This window comes from Cephus cinctus, unplaced genomic scaffold (assembly GCF_000341935.2).
Source record: "Cephus cinctus unplaced genomic scaffold, Ccin1 Ccin1_scaffold0013, whole genome shotgun sequence".
Classification (NCBI taxonomy): Eukaryota; Metazoa; Arthropoda; class Insecta; order Hymenoptera; family Cephidae; genus Cephus; species Cephus cinctus.
In genome coordinates this window covers 2122957-2140497 of record NW_014332762.1, presented here as the reverse complement: position 1 = coordinate 2140497, position 17541 = coordinate 2122957, and the positions used below count along the sequence as shown (strand labels likewise).

Sequence of the window (17541 nt, the reverse complement as noted above, 5' to 3'; positions counted from 1 at the left end):
ATAAGTAATCGGTGACGATAGTGACGGTGGTAATAGATAGCGATCGGCGAGAGGAGTGATCAATAAAGATTGTTTGGTTTAACAGTAAATGTCAAGCACATATGTAAATCCGCGGTAAACCGCGGTGGCCGAAGTTTCTTCATTTTCTATGAGACTCGCTGTCAAAAGGAAGCGGCAGTCGTGCGTGACAAGTCTGGCTCTACCAGTCGATAACAACTCCAGAAATGTGTGAAGGAGAATTCGGTGACCAGGTGAGGAGGTTGGCCCTGATCAAAAATTATGTTAAACGATAACAGCGAGATGCTCAAGCGAGTCAGTCGAGTGACCACCACCCAGGCTATCTTGAAAAAGTCATTCGATCCCGGAAGGGGGCAGGTCTACGCGAATAATATATGTATGGATAACGAATTGTCGAGGCAATCGAGCCATTAAATTCGTAGCGACTTACGCAATCAGATCCCTGTTCTACCAGAGCAATTGTACCGACTCATTTGCAGGTGGAACCGACATGTCGTCCCCATTATTCTCATTAATTAAATACATTTCTCCATCGATCGATTCGATATAATTCCATCGTTATACGTATCTCGTCTCTTCGTCCACAAATTGGAGTGTCCTTCGCCTCTCTTCCTCGAAAGCAGGAAAGCTTCGCATTATCGGTTCTCCACACTTTTCTTCCTTTTTCCTCAGCGCGACCGTCACCTCCGCTCGAGTGGACACTCAAATTTATAAAGAAACCGCAAAACTCGATTTTCCTAATCAAATAAAAAAATAAGCGATAGTTGCAATTTACCAAATGCTGATCTTGACGTTTGCACGTCTGTTTTCTTCATGCACGTAGCTTCGAAATATCTGTTTTAAACGTTTCGGCAAACAGTGGTGAATAATTATCGTATTTCACGACTGCCTGTACGTTGAAACTGTTACGCAATGCCAAAGTTATCTGCAGTTCGTTCACCTCGTCGCGCGATATCGCGCTGTGAAAGCTCACATTCGTTATTCAAGCTGATCGCCGTGACCACGTGAGGTGCGTACAGTGCCTCAAGAAAGTTAAGCATCTTCTCGGTCACTTTCTTCCGCCGCACTCGGTCGCATTGCGAAGTCCGGGTGAAATTGTTTTATTCGAGTATCTTATTTAAAGGGAAGTCGAAGTCCGTCTGCCCCGACGTATTCGGACGTTTCGAGATCGATTGGCAACCCTGCGAAGCGCCTAGCTCAATAACTAGAACAGCGCGAAGAAGACAGGTCGCAGTGGGGAGTCTCAAGAGAAACGAGACTCGAGAATAATCGAATGTGGTTGCGTTTGTCGCTCGTACCCACATTCATGTGGGATGGTCGCGTCTGCCATGAAGTTGACGGAAATTGTTTCAGTGCGATTTTACTGTAGCAGCAAATCTTTTCTATTCTCTTGAGCCTAATTTCCTTTTGCGCTTGGACGTCATTACCACATTTCTCTGAACTGACTGTACCGACCTACGTCACACACTTTTACATATAGTGCAGTAGTAGAACGCGGAAAGGACAAATGCGCGCTCACGGGAAGATCTAAGCTAGTTCCAATAATCCGCAGACCATTTCGTGATTCGTCCTTTGCAATTGCACGCGTTTTGTGTCGCTCCCGACTCTTGTGTTCAACTCGTCTAGCCGAGTCTCGCAGATTAGTCCTTTCCTCGTGTCGTGGGATCGATCGGCCCTCGGAGGCTGCCCACTTGCAAAAACACTCTGGAGCACAATGGGCCAGGAAGGAACTTGACTTCCTTCGAACTCTCGAAATTGCACGAGGGAAATAGATTCGTTCATTGACCTAGGTCAGGTTAACCATACAAAGCTGTGCCAGCCATCAGCCAGACAGGAGTCAGGGAGAGTGAGGAGGCGCAGGGGTCGGCCAGGGCTGGAGAGCAATCAGTCAGCGTCTTTCTGGGATGCCTGTGCACCCTTTTCGCTAGCCACGCGCACTTCGGATCTCATTAATCACTTGCAGAATTACGAAGTAGCAGTAGTAGTAGACACGAGCGTAATAGTCGCTTGCACCTGGAGTCTGTAAACATGCAATTACGTGCATTGCTTTTATATTTTGATTTTTACCCAAAGTTCATTCGATTAGGCTCATTCACAAGTTGGCGTCTTTTTTGCTGCCCTCCTGCATTCTCACTTACGTCCAACGTTGATTTTCTCCAACAGCTTGCGTCGCGTCATGCAATTCCTAGAGTTACGAATATCATTATCGGAACTAAAAAAGAAAAACTAAATTACCGAGAGATTCCTGTGAAAACGTGCCCTAAGGTTTGGACGCTTTTATCTTTGAGGGGTTAGCCGTTAATCGATGCCTTGCGTAGATGATCGGGCGGAGAATTGCGATTAAAGTATTCGACATGAAAGGAGAAGGCAGGGCAGATTGAAGTCTCGCGGATGCCGATGACGAAGGTCAGGGTCGTCGGAAACAACCTTCAGGTGTGTCAGCTGACGAACAACGCGCCGCAGATGCCTCGCCCGTTCGCCATGCTCCATTCAGCTATCTCTCGCCCGACAGGTTCAAGGATGTTGCGCGCCGATAGGCCGAAAACGAGTCGCGGGGAGTTTCGACGCGCATGCGCATACGAACGAAAGCACGGGGCCACCCTGGTCGATAGCCCCGGCGTTGGCAGCCCTCGCGTCGATCGAAAGTGAAAGCGAAAGAGAAAGCGGACGATAAGCGAGAGCGAAAGGCAAGGGCGAGTCCTACGATTCCACCCTCTCCACCCTCTCCACCCTCTCCACCTTACACACGGTCTGTAGCCGCGCAGCATCGTTCGTCCCTCCGGGCGATATAGGGCCGCTGCCACGGGCGCTGCTCCTTCGCCCGACGGAGAAAGCTACGAGCTTTCTCCCAGTCGAAACGACAAGATCCACTCGGATTAGCTGCCTGCCTCTCTGGCACTCGCACACACGCACTCTGCTTCCTGGATCCTGATGATCCTTACGCAAGACGCGTGCCCTCGATAATTCAACCTACAAGCAAGACCTAGAGAGGTGCTCTAGTGTCGTGCTGGTGGCGTGATTCAATCTGCCGATTACGCTCTTCCCGGTCGACATTTTCCATCGTCGATAAGACACTCTTGTTTTCTGCATTTGAATGTTGATATCGTTTAATCTGCGCCAGCCCTGTATATCTGGAACGAGAGATAGAAGCGTCCGCTCACGGATCATACCCTGTGACCTACAGTCGTCATGGACTCTGTTCTCCTCGGGTCTCTTTCCTAATTCAGGGCACCATACTCGCGCCAGCAGATACGCTTAGCAGTTATCGCGTATTACAGCCACGCACTACTTACATGAATACCATTTACTTACATCATCAGGTAAAGAAATATAAACACACGATAACGGCAATGTAAGGACAAAATACTATTTTACTGCACTGCTCATAGATAACTCAATGTCGCTTCGCAAATCCCCTCAACATCAAATGCCATCTTACTGTGCGCCGATTGTTTGATGTTCGCTAATAAAAATACCTTTGCACCTAGAGTTTAGCTATTGCTCGCTGTTTAGCCTGTTATAAATTTCCACATGAGCGAGGTCAGTTGTCATTCCGGAGCCACGAGATAAATCATGCGTTTAGGCTTAATCGATCGACCGTTCGATTATATCAAGCAAATCACGAGAATAGCTAATTTCAAGATAGACGGAGCACGCTCCCATGTAGTGTGGGTAGTACCATCTACGGTGATAGCCTGCGAAAGATCATCAGCCAGTAAAGTGACGCTAGTACACTGACGAAGTACACTCGCTCTCGTACGCGCTCGGTCTCTTACGCACAATAAGCCTCTTTTTCTATTAATAACATGTGCTCGTGAATGACAAGATTCTCTCTCTCTCTCTCTCTCTCTCTCTCTCTCTCTCTCGCTCTCTCGCTCTCTCTATCTTCCTTCATAGTTGCTCATCATCACTCAAACTTTGATGCTCGAGAGCTTCGAGAATTTACTTTATCTCTCGAAACTGTAATTTTGATATTATCTGTGAATAATTAAAGCAAAAGTTCCTGCTTACTTGAATTGTTAAAAAGAAAGAGAGAGACGATACTAGCAACACTGATTGCTTCGTATCTGAACTTGAATGCGACTCATGTCGTTATCAAGACGTTCACGCGTTGACGTAACTCTTTCAGTGGAAGAGTTGGCTTTTGTCTTGCGATCGACAACGTGACTAATAATTTCGTAAAATTTCCAACTCTTCTCTTCCTTTATTTCGATTAACGGGCTGCATGTATTATGCGATCATGTCCATCGTTTGTCATCTATAGATTTCTCCGGACTGTTTCGAAAGGTATATTCACAAGAGGGAAAAAGTTTAAGAGGAGTTTACATAATCATCAGTGAATAATTTTTTTCATTCGTGTAGAATCGATCAGTGGAAACTATTGAGACTCTAGACCGTAGGCTGTTTTTTACCGCTGATAAAAGTCTCTTCAGATAAGATGAAAGTTTATTGCCTGGCCGATCCCGCCATTACGCAATTACTTACGATAAGTATTCTCTAGCGATACTCCAATTTTCCAATATAAAGATGCATTTAAAGAAAAAAGAAAATATGAATTGCAATTACAATCAGCTACGTTCAAACTGTGCCATTGCTGACAATTGTAACAGTTCTGCGTAAGAAACACTTGCTAAAATATTTTAATACGTTATCGAATGTTTAATAGTTGTCGAGATAACGAAGTAGAATATTTTTTTCCTTTTAATTGGATTGCCGCATGTCGTGCGTACATATGTAAGATTCACATGTGTCGAGTTAAAAGTTCTAAGAAAAAAGGACTACGAAGAATCCATTGTAGTGAGGACTGCTAATCGCGTCTGCAGTAACGAGCCGATAAAGCTGTAACACGCGGTCAGCTTGGTGCGATGGCCTCTTGCGCATCTCTCGATAGCTTTTTAAAGAACCTACTGATAAGAGATGGGGCGTCGACAGCCTGATCTACAATTTGAATTTGAATCCGACTCCCCAACTAATGAATCCATTAGAGGTACCTAATGGGCCCGAAAAGGGGAATCCTCTCTTCACCCTTTAATAGTCCAACTCGGAGACTCAACTACGTGCCTTCAAGGTTGAGCAGAGAGGTCGGAGTACCATCGAAGCCGAAGCACGTGCCCGCTTGAACGTATTACGCGATTTACAAGAGAACGATTCGCTTTATTTTCATTTGATGAAAATTTTGTAGAATCCTAATTGCCGAAGGCCGTCGGATAACTCTTGATCTGAGCGTCCAACCTCGATTGGCGCATTTTCCACATTCGTCGTCGCGCGTCCCTGACATCAATCGTTGGAAGCGACAGTAAAGGGACCAACGGAATCTCGTCGTCCCTCTGCCGAATCTCTCTCTCTCTCTCTCTCTCTCTCTCTCTCTGTTTAGAAAAGAGAAAGACAAAAAGCAGAGAAAAAGCGTCAATTTGATTTAGGCAACAAGCGAATACGTAGGCGGAAGTTGCGATGTGCCGTTACGAGGACGCTGGCTCAGCTCAGTGCATAATTAGACAGGCAGCAGAGATCCACTGACGCGCTTATACGCGCGACGCAGAAACGTCACGGCGTTTCGTGCTTTCGCGGAATCGACTCTAATCGATGCTTTCGGAGAAAGAAGCAAGGACTAGGCTGGTTGGTTCGCAGGGCGTGCGCCTGTAGGTCGCCTGCACGTCGCCTGCACGTCGCCTGCTCCTCAGCCTACCTGGAACAATCGGCAGGCGTTATTAAAGTCTCGACGGCTCGGCTTACGTGGAACGAGGCACATACCTTCCTTGAGAACTCACGACGCACTTCAGTTTCATTCTTTCGAGAATGGAAAACCTGCTTGGTCTTGAGTGGTCTTGACACTCATTCGATATTTCAATTGCCTGTTACAAGCTCAGTTCGCGGTGGGACGTTGATCTAAATTGAATTTTTGTATTTCCATCGTTTATCAGTCCTATTATTGCACTTAACGTGAGAGCAATATTGCTTTTGTTCAGGTGTACTTTATTATCTGGATGGAAAATGTAGAAGACGCGGCTGAATCAGATGTTGTCTCGTGAGATAAGAGCGACACGTGCTCCTCCTCTGTCAGTGGTCCAGGTACCTATCTATCTGTATGGCTACGTATTCCTAGCTGCCCAGCTAGCCACCGACATTTCCAGTTGCAGTTTCCGTTTCGAGTCGCTACTACCTACTTGTTGCGGTGACTCTGCTGACTCACCTTCGACTCCGCGTGTAGCTCCAATTGTGATTGCACAACTGCTTTAAGCGATTTATCAGACTTCGGCTAAATCTATTATTCTCTAAAACATGTCGTCTATTTTTTCATCCCTATGCTCTTCTCTCCGTATCGGTTCCCCGAAATGGACACTCACTCGGCTGTTGGCCTTACGAGACTCGCAGCACGTTGCAATCTAACAAGTAGAGCACAGCATGGGCTACGTTCACCGAAAGACCACGTGTAAATGGCAAACGGTGACGAAGGCTCGATAGGTTTACTGGTGACGAACAGAGAAAACGTGACCCCGTTTGAGACACAGAATGATAAGTAGGGAAGAGAGAGAGAGAGAGAGAGAGAGAGAGAGAGAAGGATAATGGGTGCGCGAGGGGGAGATTCCCTTTGGCCAGCATAATTCGCGCGAGTAGACAATTTAACAATTTGCGCAGTTGCGCCCGGTACCCACATCTGGAGCAGGATCACTGTCCTCGATAAGTGTCACGAGGCGGCCGCCTTTTTAAATTGAAATCTCCGTCGAGCAGTAAATGCGATTGCGCAATTTGCACTATTCGAGCGACTCGAGCATTGACGTAGTGTGCACGTGCCTGCGTAGAGTCAATGTCATAATACACGTTGCTTGTGTCGGCGGAATTATGCTTCCCACAACACTTGTATAACTTCCAAGTGGCGTCGACTGACCAGCAGGTAGAGAGCAAAGCCTCCTCGTGGTCACTCCCTCTTCCTCTTCCTCATCCCGGCGGGCTACGGGAACTGGGACTCGTCGCTAAAACCAGTTACACCGGCTGCCGGTACGACGCGTCCGCCTCTTCTTCTGGCATCCCTTCATTCCACTCTTTCGCGAATTCATTCTTTAGTTCCCTTTCTCGTTTGGGCAGCAGACGCCTAGTCGCAAGAGCCGAATAACGGTTTTCCGTCTAGACTTACGTGTCTCGAGGCTCTCTCTCTCTCTCTCTCTCTCTCTCTCTCTCTCTCTCTCTCTCTCTCTCTCTCTCTCCCTCTCTCCCACCGACTGCCTTCTGCTCTCGAGCGGCTAACCCTGATCGATCAGCAGTGAGATCCTTCAACCGGTTCACTCGAACGTTTCGACGATCTGCATCTGCCCACGCGTCGCTGCACGTGTACTTGTCGGGCCAGACTCGCGTTTGCATAATTTCAGCCCTGTGCACCCTTTAATCCTCCCTTGGGGAGAGGAATCTCTAACGTCGCGGAAAAACCAAGTTCAGGCGACTCTTTGAATCAGAATGAATCACAGGCAGCATCTCGATCATCCGGTCATCCGGCAGAGTCTAGTTGAGAGCGATTGGAGAATCGCATAAGTATGCAGAGAGTATGTGGAGCAGTGGGCCAAGCAATGCGAGATCGGGGTCTGTGGGGCTGCTGCTGGCACCTGGCGAAGGAGAAGGGTGCAAAGGTTCACAAACAAGGTTACGTAACGAGGAGCCCCTCGGTATCGGCTTAGTAAGGCTCGGCTGACCACGTCCAGGGGTTATGTCGCACGTTGCCCCGGCAGTTCGTGCTGTGTGGGAACTGGGAAACGAGCTCCCGTCCTTCTTTCCCTCCCTGTCTTCTTCCCACTCAGCTCCCGCTTTTCGAGATATCAAGGAACTGGCCATCTGTTCCTGCGACGAGGGTCGTCACAATCCAATCGCGGATAGCAACGGGGGTACCTGAGTCCTGTAAGGGGGTCCTGTAAGCCACCTCGAGCGATTATGTTCTCGCGTTTGGATATCTCATTGGCACGTAGAGAAAGCAAGCGTTGGCGCCGGGGAGTGGTACTCTGTGTTTTGTAAACTTCTCTCACAATGTATCGCGAGGATTGCATCGAGCTAAGAACATAACTGTCGGCAGAAAAATGTAAAACTTGACGCGAGCAGAGTGCAAATTGAACGGCGCCCAGCTGTCGCGATATTCGGCACCATCTTGGCCAAACCTCTCGTTCTCGCTGCGGCAAGAAGTTTGATGAAACAAGGGCATGTTTATCGGCCAACCTTATCGGATTCCTTGACTCTTTCTTATATTCGGGCTCTATTTGCGGGCCGATCGGCTAGATTGGTCGATCCTTGCTTTGCTGATGCCGATATTAGCAGCGCGTAGCCGGTCTGCCTGACGAATGCCAAAACATCGTGGCATCACACGGCGCTCTCGTGCCTCTTCTCAAAATAACAACTGGTTGCTTCTCCGTCGACGCACAACACGAAGACACGACGCCTCGTTCCTTACAAAGGTTTCGCAGCGGTTACGTGAATGCGTCCTCGCGCGTCAATCGCACTTTTGGCAGAGAGCAGATTAGCCGCTCGGATATTTGCTTCCTTCCCTTTATCAAGCACATTCAGTGAAGTTCACGACGCAGGGAACCACGCGCTGTCGCCAGCCGGAAGTTCTAAGTTCGCGCCTGGCGCGAGCATTAAATCATTAAATATTAGTAGGACCATTCTTATCTCTTGTTCACGCAATAAGGAAAACGCGTTCGAGGACAAGTGACGAAGGGCGCGGGCGAGTGACGCGCGTGAATGATTCCATAACTTTCGGCGGGTCCCTTAAGCCGCGTTCGCCTCGGCACGCGCTTGTCTTCTTGTCGCCGCGCGGCCTTGATGCGAAGCTCAAACGCGCGCGCGATGTTATTCATCGATTATGTAATGCAACAGCCGATGCGAAACAGCGAACGAAGTAAAGCGCACTCTTTGGTTCGTTCCCTTGCCGCCCCCTCCGCACTACCTTTCTATTTTCTACGACGACGTCTGCCTTTCCTCCCTATCTTTAATTGCAAACGCTTCGAGCCTAACGAGTAGATTCTTTATAATAATAAGAATAATTATATTGAACACAGTGTAATGTACATGTGTACGGATCCCAAATGTTTCCGAGGTTCCATTAGATAATAATGAGTAACAGGGAGTAACTGAAAGAGTAACAGGGAGTCAATTCCAGAGAGACATATCCTAATGCACAAGTGCATTGGCATTTTCTGATAGTCTCGACGAGGATCGACGCTTAGCGTCGAGAACGGTTTCACGTAGACGACATGGCCAAGCCGAAACCAAAGCCGAGAGCCGCGATCTACGTACGCAGTATGCGACTGGAGACTTTCCGGTAGAGAAAGAAAGACAGATGGATCACGTGACGAGCGCCCCACGGCGTCGAGTACTCGGTGGTCGACGGTGCTGCTCCTCGCCTCACTCGCTCTCTTGCACTCGCTCGCTCGCTCGCTCGCTCGCTCGCTCACTCACTCACTCACTCACTCTCTGCCGGTTCACGAAGATCAAAATTCCGCGTCGACGGGAGCTCGACGCGAGACAGCATCCGCGAGTCCTACGCTGCGTACGTCGCGAGTTTGTTGCCGGTTGTCGATTCCCGAGTGTCGATTACGTTGCCAGTCAGTCTGCTCGCTCTCTCGGTCTCTCGGTCTCTCGGTCTCTCGGTCTCTCGCTATCCGTGCTGCCAATTGCCGGTCGTCAGATGCATAACACTGGAGGAGAATCAGTCGCGCGCTGGCACCTACGAGGGAACCTATGTGGCTGCGAGTGATAAAGATAGACAGTGCGAGAGTGATAGAGAGACGAAAGAGAAGCATCGGGGCTGCAAGGAGAGGGAGTGCTAGCGGGGAGTGTGCGATAGGTTGCCGAGAGTGAGTGAGAGAGAGAGAGAGAGGGAGGGAGGGAGTTTGGGTCAGAACGAGACATTGAGCAGTTTTCAGTGATCAAAGGTACGAGGACCGAAGAGTGCACGCGTCTCGCGTGATCCCGTGCATGCGTACGTGCGTAAACACGTGTGCGTACGAACGTACGAGCGATACCCATTCCCAAGCGGAGTCGCAGGGTGCAGCCAAACGCTTGCTGCCATCGAAAACTCAAACTTGTTAATAATCTGTTGGGGACCGCGTGGAGCTCCGGGTGTCGTTTATTGAGAACTCGACTAACGGTTGACTCACCGATACGCACAAACACGCGTCTCGGTTCAGTTCCTCTTTTGACCCGTTCGGTTTGTCTCTTCCCCACCGAAGCTCTTATGTAACTTTGAACTTGGTGCACCTCGGCACGTTGTAGATTATTCATGCGAGTTCCCAAAGAAGAATTTGAAAAAGATATCTTGGACTTGGATCAATCGGTACCTGGACGAAGTGTCCTTGAGCCGCGAGGGGCCAGAATTGTGTTCTCGGCTGAAGTCGCTCGAGGATTTGTCAGTGGGTGACTGCAAGAGACGCCGAGTGACTTTCGGAGCCGGCATCGTACAAAGTTGTAGCTTCTTGTCGCGCGTACGAGCCTTGGCTGCGAACGGTGCAACTCGCCGTGTGGACTTACGCTTAGCGACTGTGGGAATGTCTGGGATTACGAGCCCGCACCGCTGCTTCCTCGGGTATTTTTAAATTCGACGTTAGCCCTGCAACACATCGCGTCGCTAACCCAACCGGCTGAGCCTCCATAAAATTTCTATTGGAGTCACGCACACGCGTGCGTTTCGCGATAGCTCGCTCGCTCGCTCGCTCGCTCGCTCCCATGGCTGCCCGATGCTATTTCGGCGTATCTTTGGCCCTCTCCTGCAAATTGCCAGCAGGAAAGTAAGAGAGGATCACAGCCAGAGGGGACGAGGCTGGGAGACTGTTCGCTCTTCTACTAGCCGTAACTGAATATATCAGCGGTGTTTTCACATCAGCGATAACTGGCGTAAAGTGAGTCGCGAGGCCGATGGAATCGACGCTGTCGTGTGGACGGGACTGATCATTTTCTCAGCGTCCGAAACAGACTGACTTTTCATGATAACTCTCTGATTGCTCTTGCGTCTCGTCATAAATGAAAATCCTGCGCCACCTGTTAGTCCCCTACTACCACTTCATTCTGCTCTATCATTGAAGTAACTGGGATGAACGGAAGGTGGTGGAGGTCAGACGAAGAATCTAACGTAACAGGAAGAAGACGGAGCTAGGAGGAGCCGAAACTAAGAAAAATAAATCATCCCACTTTCTGGCTAGTCGATACAAGTGAGTTGAGAGAGAGAGAGAGAGAGAGAGAGAGAGAGAGAGAGAGAGAGAGAGAGAGAGAGAGAGAAAATAGAGAACTACGATGGTCGAACTGAGGATCACATTTTTCATTTTTTCTCTTCATCTTCCAGTTTGTTTTTTTTCACGTAACTTTCCGATCGCATTCGAATGCCGATGAGTCGTTTTTAGGCTTCTATGGACAACTACATAGTAAAAAAGTGAGAGAGTGAGAAAGCACGAACGTGTGATACGGCGAAGGCTGCGTGCGAGTGAGTGAGAAGTGGGGCGGGTGGGGGTCTCAAACGCGAAGCTCTTACAACTTCTCGACTTGGCGCATCGGCTCACCTACACCGGCGATACGCTATCTCATGTTTCTCATGTTCCACGTATCGTCTGTTCCACGTTATCGCTGTGGCTTAGCACACATACAACACAAGAGTCACAAGTTTATTGAGTGACGAGGAGGGAGAGCGAGCGAGCGAGAGAGAGAGAGAGAGAGAGAGAGAGAGAGAGAGAGAGAGAGAGAGAGAGAGAGAGAGAGAGACTGCCTCTGCGTGTGTCTTGCTTGTTAGTGCAATAGCCCGAAAATCAGATAAATTCTTCTCTCCAACTCCTCTCTCTCTACGTGTGTACACTCTCTCCTTGTTACTCATGCAGCCGTACGTTACTCTTCTTCTTCCTTTGGCCCTTTGCTAGTCAAGTGTTGTCAAAACATCAGAGATCAACGACAACCCGGCGCTCGATTCATTGGTGGTCAAGGTCCGCGCAGGCAGGAAGTTTCCTCAACGGGACATTTTCACTCCGTTCCCCCGCATGGAATGAAAAGCCATAATCTGCAGTATCCGCGCAAACAGTGATCTCCGACTTATTGGCATTATTGTCTTTCGGACGGTGGCGAATGGCCATGACCGATTGGCGAGTATCAGGTGCAATTGGAATGTCGTGCGATCGATCGTGTCGACGGCAATGGCGACGATAATATTAGAGGGAGCCGGCAACGTGTACCTGTTGTTCGCCAAGTTATGTAATGATCGCTTTAGAGTCCACGAAGTTCGCCGACCGCGCAGATTAAGCGCCGCCTCCGCAAATCTCCAACAGCGACAAACAATATTTTTATTTCGGGTGATTTTTTAAAATTTTTTCCCTTTTTTTTTCGATCGAATTTTCGACGACCACAGGGGTCGCGGGGGGTTGGGTGAAATAAGATTCCGCGAGCAGTAAGATAAACATCAGGTACAGGAAGATCGATCGAATCAGAAATGGCAGGAATGGGATTGGGATGGTTGGGAAAAATGAGGGACACCACACGTGCTCCATTACGCAAGAGATTCATCGCCTGACCGTCACTCTATTTACAGCAACACTTGCTACATATTTAACCTGCCCTAACCTCCGCCAGCTGTAACGAGCGAGTCGAAAAGAGTCGCGTTCAAATCCTACACTCGCACGTAATGCTCGCCCATCCTTCGTTCATTCACATTGGGACGCGATCGATCACGTAAAGTCAATGTGGGTTTCCCTAGTTCATCGGACTCTGATAAGTTTATACGTAAACGGGCTAAAGATTGGCTAAGGTTCTTTTCTCATTATTTGAAATTAGGCAATGAGCAATGGATAGCCGCCCCAAAGAGCGGAATATCGTGGCGACCTACGTCTATCAGAAACGTAAAGGCACTAGAAGTCAGGTGAATCTCCAGTCAGCGAACAGGCGCTGACGTATTTTTTTTTTTGGTAGTGCGTCGCAGTACAGCGCGAACGAAAGAACTTAGTGCAGAGCGTCGTGTCACTCGCGATACTCGCGCCACTTGAAGTAACAGGAGTTATTAGGCGCCTCTGGTTGCTCCATAAAACTTTCCAGTATCAAACAGTCGCTAAGGCGTCGTCCCTCGTCAATCGGTCGGCTCATTATTAGACCTAGATTGTCATTCGTGTTAGCAGCCTCGTAAGAGCGACCAGAAACGGTAGGAGATACCGACAACGTGCGCGCGCTCATACATAAGTCTGACATTGAACTCGTTGCTTAGTACATGCTGACGGTAACGCGATATCAAAGGCAAAGGAGAAGGACGAACTAAATCAATCTCATAGGCATATTTGGTCATCTTAATATTTGACTAGGCTTCACTCGACTCGACGTTCCAGACGTTCCAGCGGTTCACGATCTTTTCCAATCGCACTTTGCTTTATCTCTACGGATCAACGAGCTAGCTCATCGGTTCCCGCCTGAGCAATCGAGCGTACGAGATTTTCATAAACCAGTAGAGATTCTTTCATTTAGTCAGAGTATTCGTTTTCGTAAAAGTCGTCCGAATTAGCATGACCATTAATATAGTGGTTCGGATGATCCGACTGCAACGACGTCTCGCAGATTGACGCTGTATCGGTTCTTGGTCGTACCCAGATATGTCGCTGGTCAATTCCACGCAATTACCGAGTCGTCGTGACTGGTTAAACTCACTTAACGAGCGTCCTAAGTTCTGTTTCTCGGTAGGCAAGTCGAAACAGCAAGAGCAGGCAACTTTCGATGGAAGAGTAAATTCTGTACCTGAGTAGTCGCAAGCATTTGGGTATTTCTCTTCCCTTGTGATCTAAGGTCGTTTAGTTTCTCGGACGGCGCATCGTACGACTCAGAGGAGGTGGCTCCATGTTTGCGTTGCTTGTCTGTTTCAGCGGAGTCGAGTGTGAGGATGAAGTCTATAGTGCACGTCAGTTGGAGGCTCGCGGCTCCGTAAATCTGGAGCAGCCATCCGGTCTTCAGCAGCTTCCGGGGCTGGTGAACGCAGCGCCTGCGCAACTGCTGCCAGTGCAAAATCCTCTGGCTTCGGTTCCACTTCCGGAACGTCCCAGACCTCAGGCCGTGACAGCTTCCCTCTTCCATCCTCAGAAGAAATCCTCAGAGGAGGAAGAAAGCTCCAAGAAGAAGATCCCTGCGCCAAGACCTGTGGTTACTACTAAGAAGATATTTGCTCCGAAGCCCGAACTTCGCAAGGACTTTGAAGTCCAGCCGCAGAAGAATCCTGCTCCTCCAAAACCGACGACGCACTTATTCCAGGTAGTGGGCCTGTGACAAGCTGCGGAGTCTCGGTGGATAACCAGGTCAGGAGAACTTATTCTGAAATCTTTATTCAGGGAAAACCGATACTGGACTACAGTCCAGAGCTGCAACAGCGGAATCGTCCTCAAGCAGTTACGAGAAGCCTCTTTGCCCCGGCTCCTCCTCTGGAACAGCCAAGTCGTCCACCACCTCAGACTGCCACAGCGAGCATCTTCGCGCCTCGCACCGAGGACATGAACAAAGGCTTTCTCACTTTCAGCGAGGATCACCCTGGCCTTACCAGTACGTATTTCCCGATATTGATACGTCCACTGGGAACGGTCGATTTTTACAGTTTTTAAGACCAAAGTTCATTTTGCTAATTTAATATCAATCTTAAGATTCAATGAAGAATAATGGAGTAAATAAAATCAGACTGTTATACATAGAATAGGGGAGGGGGGAGAGGGGGAGAGAGGGAGAGAGAGAGAGAGAGAGAGAGAGAGAGAGAGAGAGAGAGAGAGAGAGAGACAGTTGGCAGCGCGCAATAGCATCACGTGGGACGTGTGTTCTAGGGGCAATTATAATAAATGGATGCCAAGGTCGCCGTTGAAATCTCTAGTGGAAGCTTTTATCCTTCTTTTAGTCTGTCTTTCTCTTTCGCGTACACACACGCAAACCTATATATCTTTTTTCTCTGTTGCTTTGAGTCAGTACAGTGTGTGTTCCTATATGACACTTCTCCTTAAGCGGTATTGCGCAACCGACCGCCCAAAACTCTAATAATATTTCTTTGAATTTCCAGTTAGGATACAAAGGTTGTATTTCTTCTTCCTGAATTTGTCATCATCATAACTTTTGTGCGAGTTCAGGACTGAAATCTTGACTGCTTCTATTTTTTTTTAGTGTTGAAGGACGAACCGGAAGATCTTACTCACTTGGCGCCAACACCTGGAGACGTCTGCGTACCGCTCGAAGACACTCCATTCCTCTCCGACATGCTCGACGAATTCATTTTGAGCAACGAGAATTATTGTCCTCTTTTGAGTCCTGATTTGCCCTCCGAACTTCGTGGCTCGGAACTTGGAGATTCGGCTTTAAAGGAAACTGACTTGGGTGACTCCCTTGGAAACAGAGAACTCGGAGAGAGTCTAGCTGACAGCGATCCCTTTATGTACAGAGATTCTCCAAGTCCCTGTAGTACTACTCCGAATTTACTCTCACCAGCTCTTAGCAAGGTAAGCGTGGCACTGCTTTCGAGAGTTCCTTTTCTCCTGTTTTTCGCCTCCAGTTTCAAAAAGTATCTATGCTTCTCTTACAATGTTACTTTTCCTACAGAGTCCGGAGCGGAGTGTTGACTCGCTCTGCAGCCCTAGTGGAAGCGGAAGCGGCGGTGGCCTCTCTGAAGATGAGATGTTGATGCTGAGTATCAGTGACGTTCTTGCGGACGATGAACTGGCCTTAAGAGCGCCTTATATCCCTATGTCTGATCAGGACGAGGCTCTGCAGCTTCTCATCAGTGACGATATGGTCATGTGGGGCCCAGCACAGCCGCCCGACAAAAAGTCCAAATGGTAATGGCACGAGCTGACGTCGAGAACTATTGGAGCTTGTAATAAAAGTATTTTATAATTTTGAACTATTATAGGATAAACAAGGAGCAAGAACCTAATATGAGTTCCAGCCTCGCACAACTACTTAAAACGGATGCTAAATCAACGAAAAAATGTAATGATCATGGCGGAGGTCTGGTAGATCCAACCGATGTCCTTGGGCAGGCCTATAAAAAGAGTGAGTGCCTAAAAGAGACCTTGTCATTTGATAAGAAGATGCATATCAGTTGCGTAACGGCTGCCATTTTTCCTTAATCTGTTCTAGGCACAAATGAGGATAGTCGGCAGATTAAGGTAAAACACGCCCAAAAGCGAATTCATACGCCGAGCGCATCATTCGAGAACGAGAATAAACGAATCAAATGCGAAGAGACAAATTCATCTAGCCTTCAGGATCGAATAAGCATTGCTAATGAACAAACTGCCTTGTCAGCCCGCGCGGGAAGTCAGCTGCTCCAGCAGTTGATGTCCCAGCAAATACCAAAGTCTAGGATACTTCTAGGACACAGGGACGAGGGCAGTGGCAGTGGGGGTGGTGGTGGTGGTGGTGGTGGGACTGATCGCACCAATGGTACTAACGGTGGAACCGAGAGTCCCAATCCTCGGCAGCAATCGAATAGCGTTCTTATGAACCTCCTCGTGTCAGGGTGCGATGTAAGTGCAGGCTACATTTGTCTAGCGAAACCAAAGTCCTCCAAGAGCATTGCGAGCAAGTGATGAGAGTTCGTACGCGAGTGCGCATGCGCTCTACCGATTCTCGCCCCTAATATTTGTGCATTTCGGTTGCACAATATTCATGAGGTTCATTCTACGAGACTTCCGCTTTCGCGCTTTCCCTCCGTCGCGTCAGATTCTTCGCGGTCTCGTTGCCGTTTGCCAGGAAGAACACGGTCTCATTCTTCTCCTCGTTTGCTCTCTTCCTTCTGATTCGCAGATGCCAGTTAGGACGAAGAGAGCTTTTATCCGTCCATTCGTGAATTCGCAGTCTGAAAAGAGATGAGGGCATAGGAGATAAGCTTGAACGGGATAAAAGGAGTTGAGTGGGGAGCGCTGGAAAGGAGGAGAGGAGTGAAATTCATTGGGAAAGGATACGTGTTACGGACTCCCGATAGGTGGCAGGATGCGAGGAGACAGGAGACAGGACTTCCTCCCGAAATTGCGAAACAGTTTCACTAGTTTATTCGTCAACTCGATCGACGCTAAGAGATTATCGCTTGTAAATATCATTTCCGATCACGTTCTCCGCTCGTATTCTTTAGCTCATCCTTTTTTCTCCCATTATCATGTTCATACTATCTCGATTGTACTATTCCTACACTAATGTCCAGTTCCATTCCTGTTCTAGTCCTCGTCGTCTCGTCCTTGTCTACTGCCCCAGTTTCTACGTAGCTTTAAAGGACTTGGCCCAAGACGCCAGTCAGTGTAGACCAGAACGACTGTTAGATGTTAGGATCTTTAATCTATATACTACTACGAGTGTGCGTCGGAAGCCAAAGTTTTAAATGAGAAACTTTAAAGTTGTCCCTTAGACATTAGGCATCAAGAGAAATTTTAAATATATATATGTTCGTCCTTTTAAAAACGCGGCATATATAGAGTTTTATCACGTTGAAGAACTTTGGTCGTTGTCAGTGTGTTATATGTAACTCGTAAGAAAAACAAAGACCGTGTGTGATATAAGGAATCTATGTGA

The 17541-nt window shown here is 48.3% G+C and overlaps 1 protein-coding gene across 2 annotated transcripts in view; it reads left to right on the top strand.

Moving 5' to 3' along the window:
• Positions 1–17541, top strand: part of LOC107264437 (hypoxia-inducible factor 1-alpha) — a 44276-nt gene that overhangs the window by 22185 nt on the left and 4550 nt on the right. For both annotated transcript variants that reach the window (XM_015732681.2, XM_015732675.2), the window contains exons 8-13: positions 13872–14253; positions 14331–14538; positions 15142–15473; positions 15574–15809; positions 15884–16026; positions 16114–16502. In XM_015732681.2, coding sequence (XP_015588167.1) covers positions 13872–14253; positions 14331–14538; positions 15142–15473; positions 15574–15809; positions 15884–16026; positions 16114–16502 — 1690 coding nt within the window. The remainder of the gene's footprint in view (positions 1–13871; positions 14254–14330; positions 14539–15141; positions 15474–15573; positions 15810–15883; positions 16027–16113; positions 16503–17541) is intronic.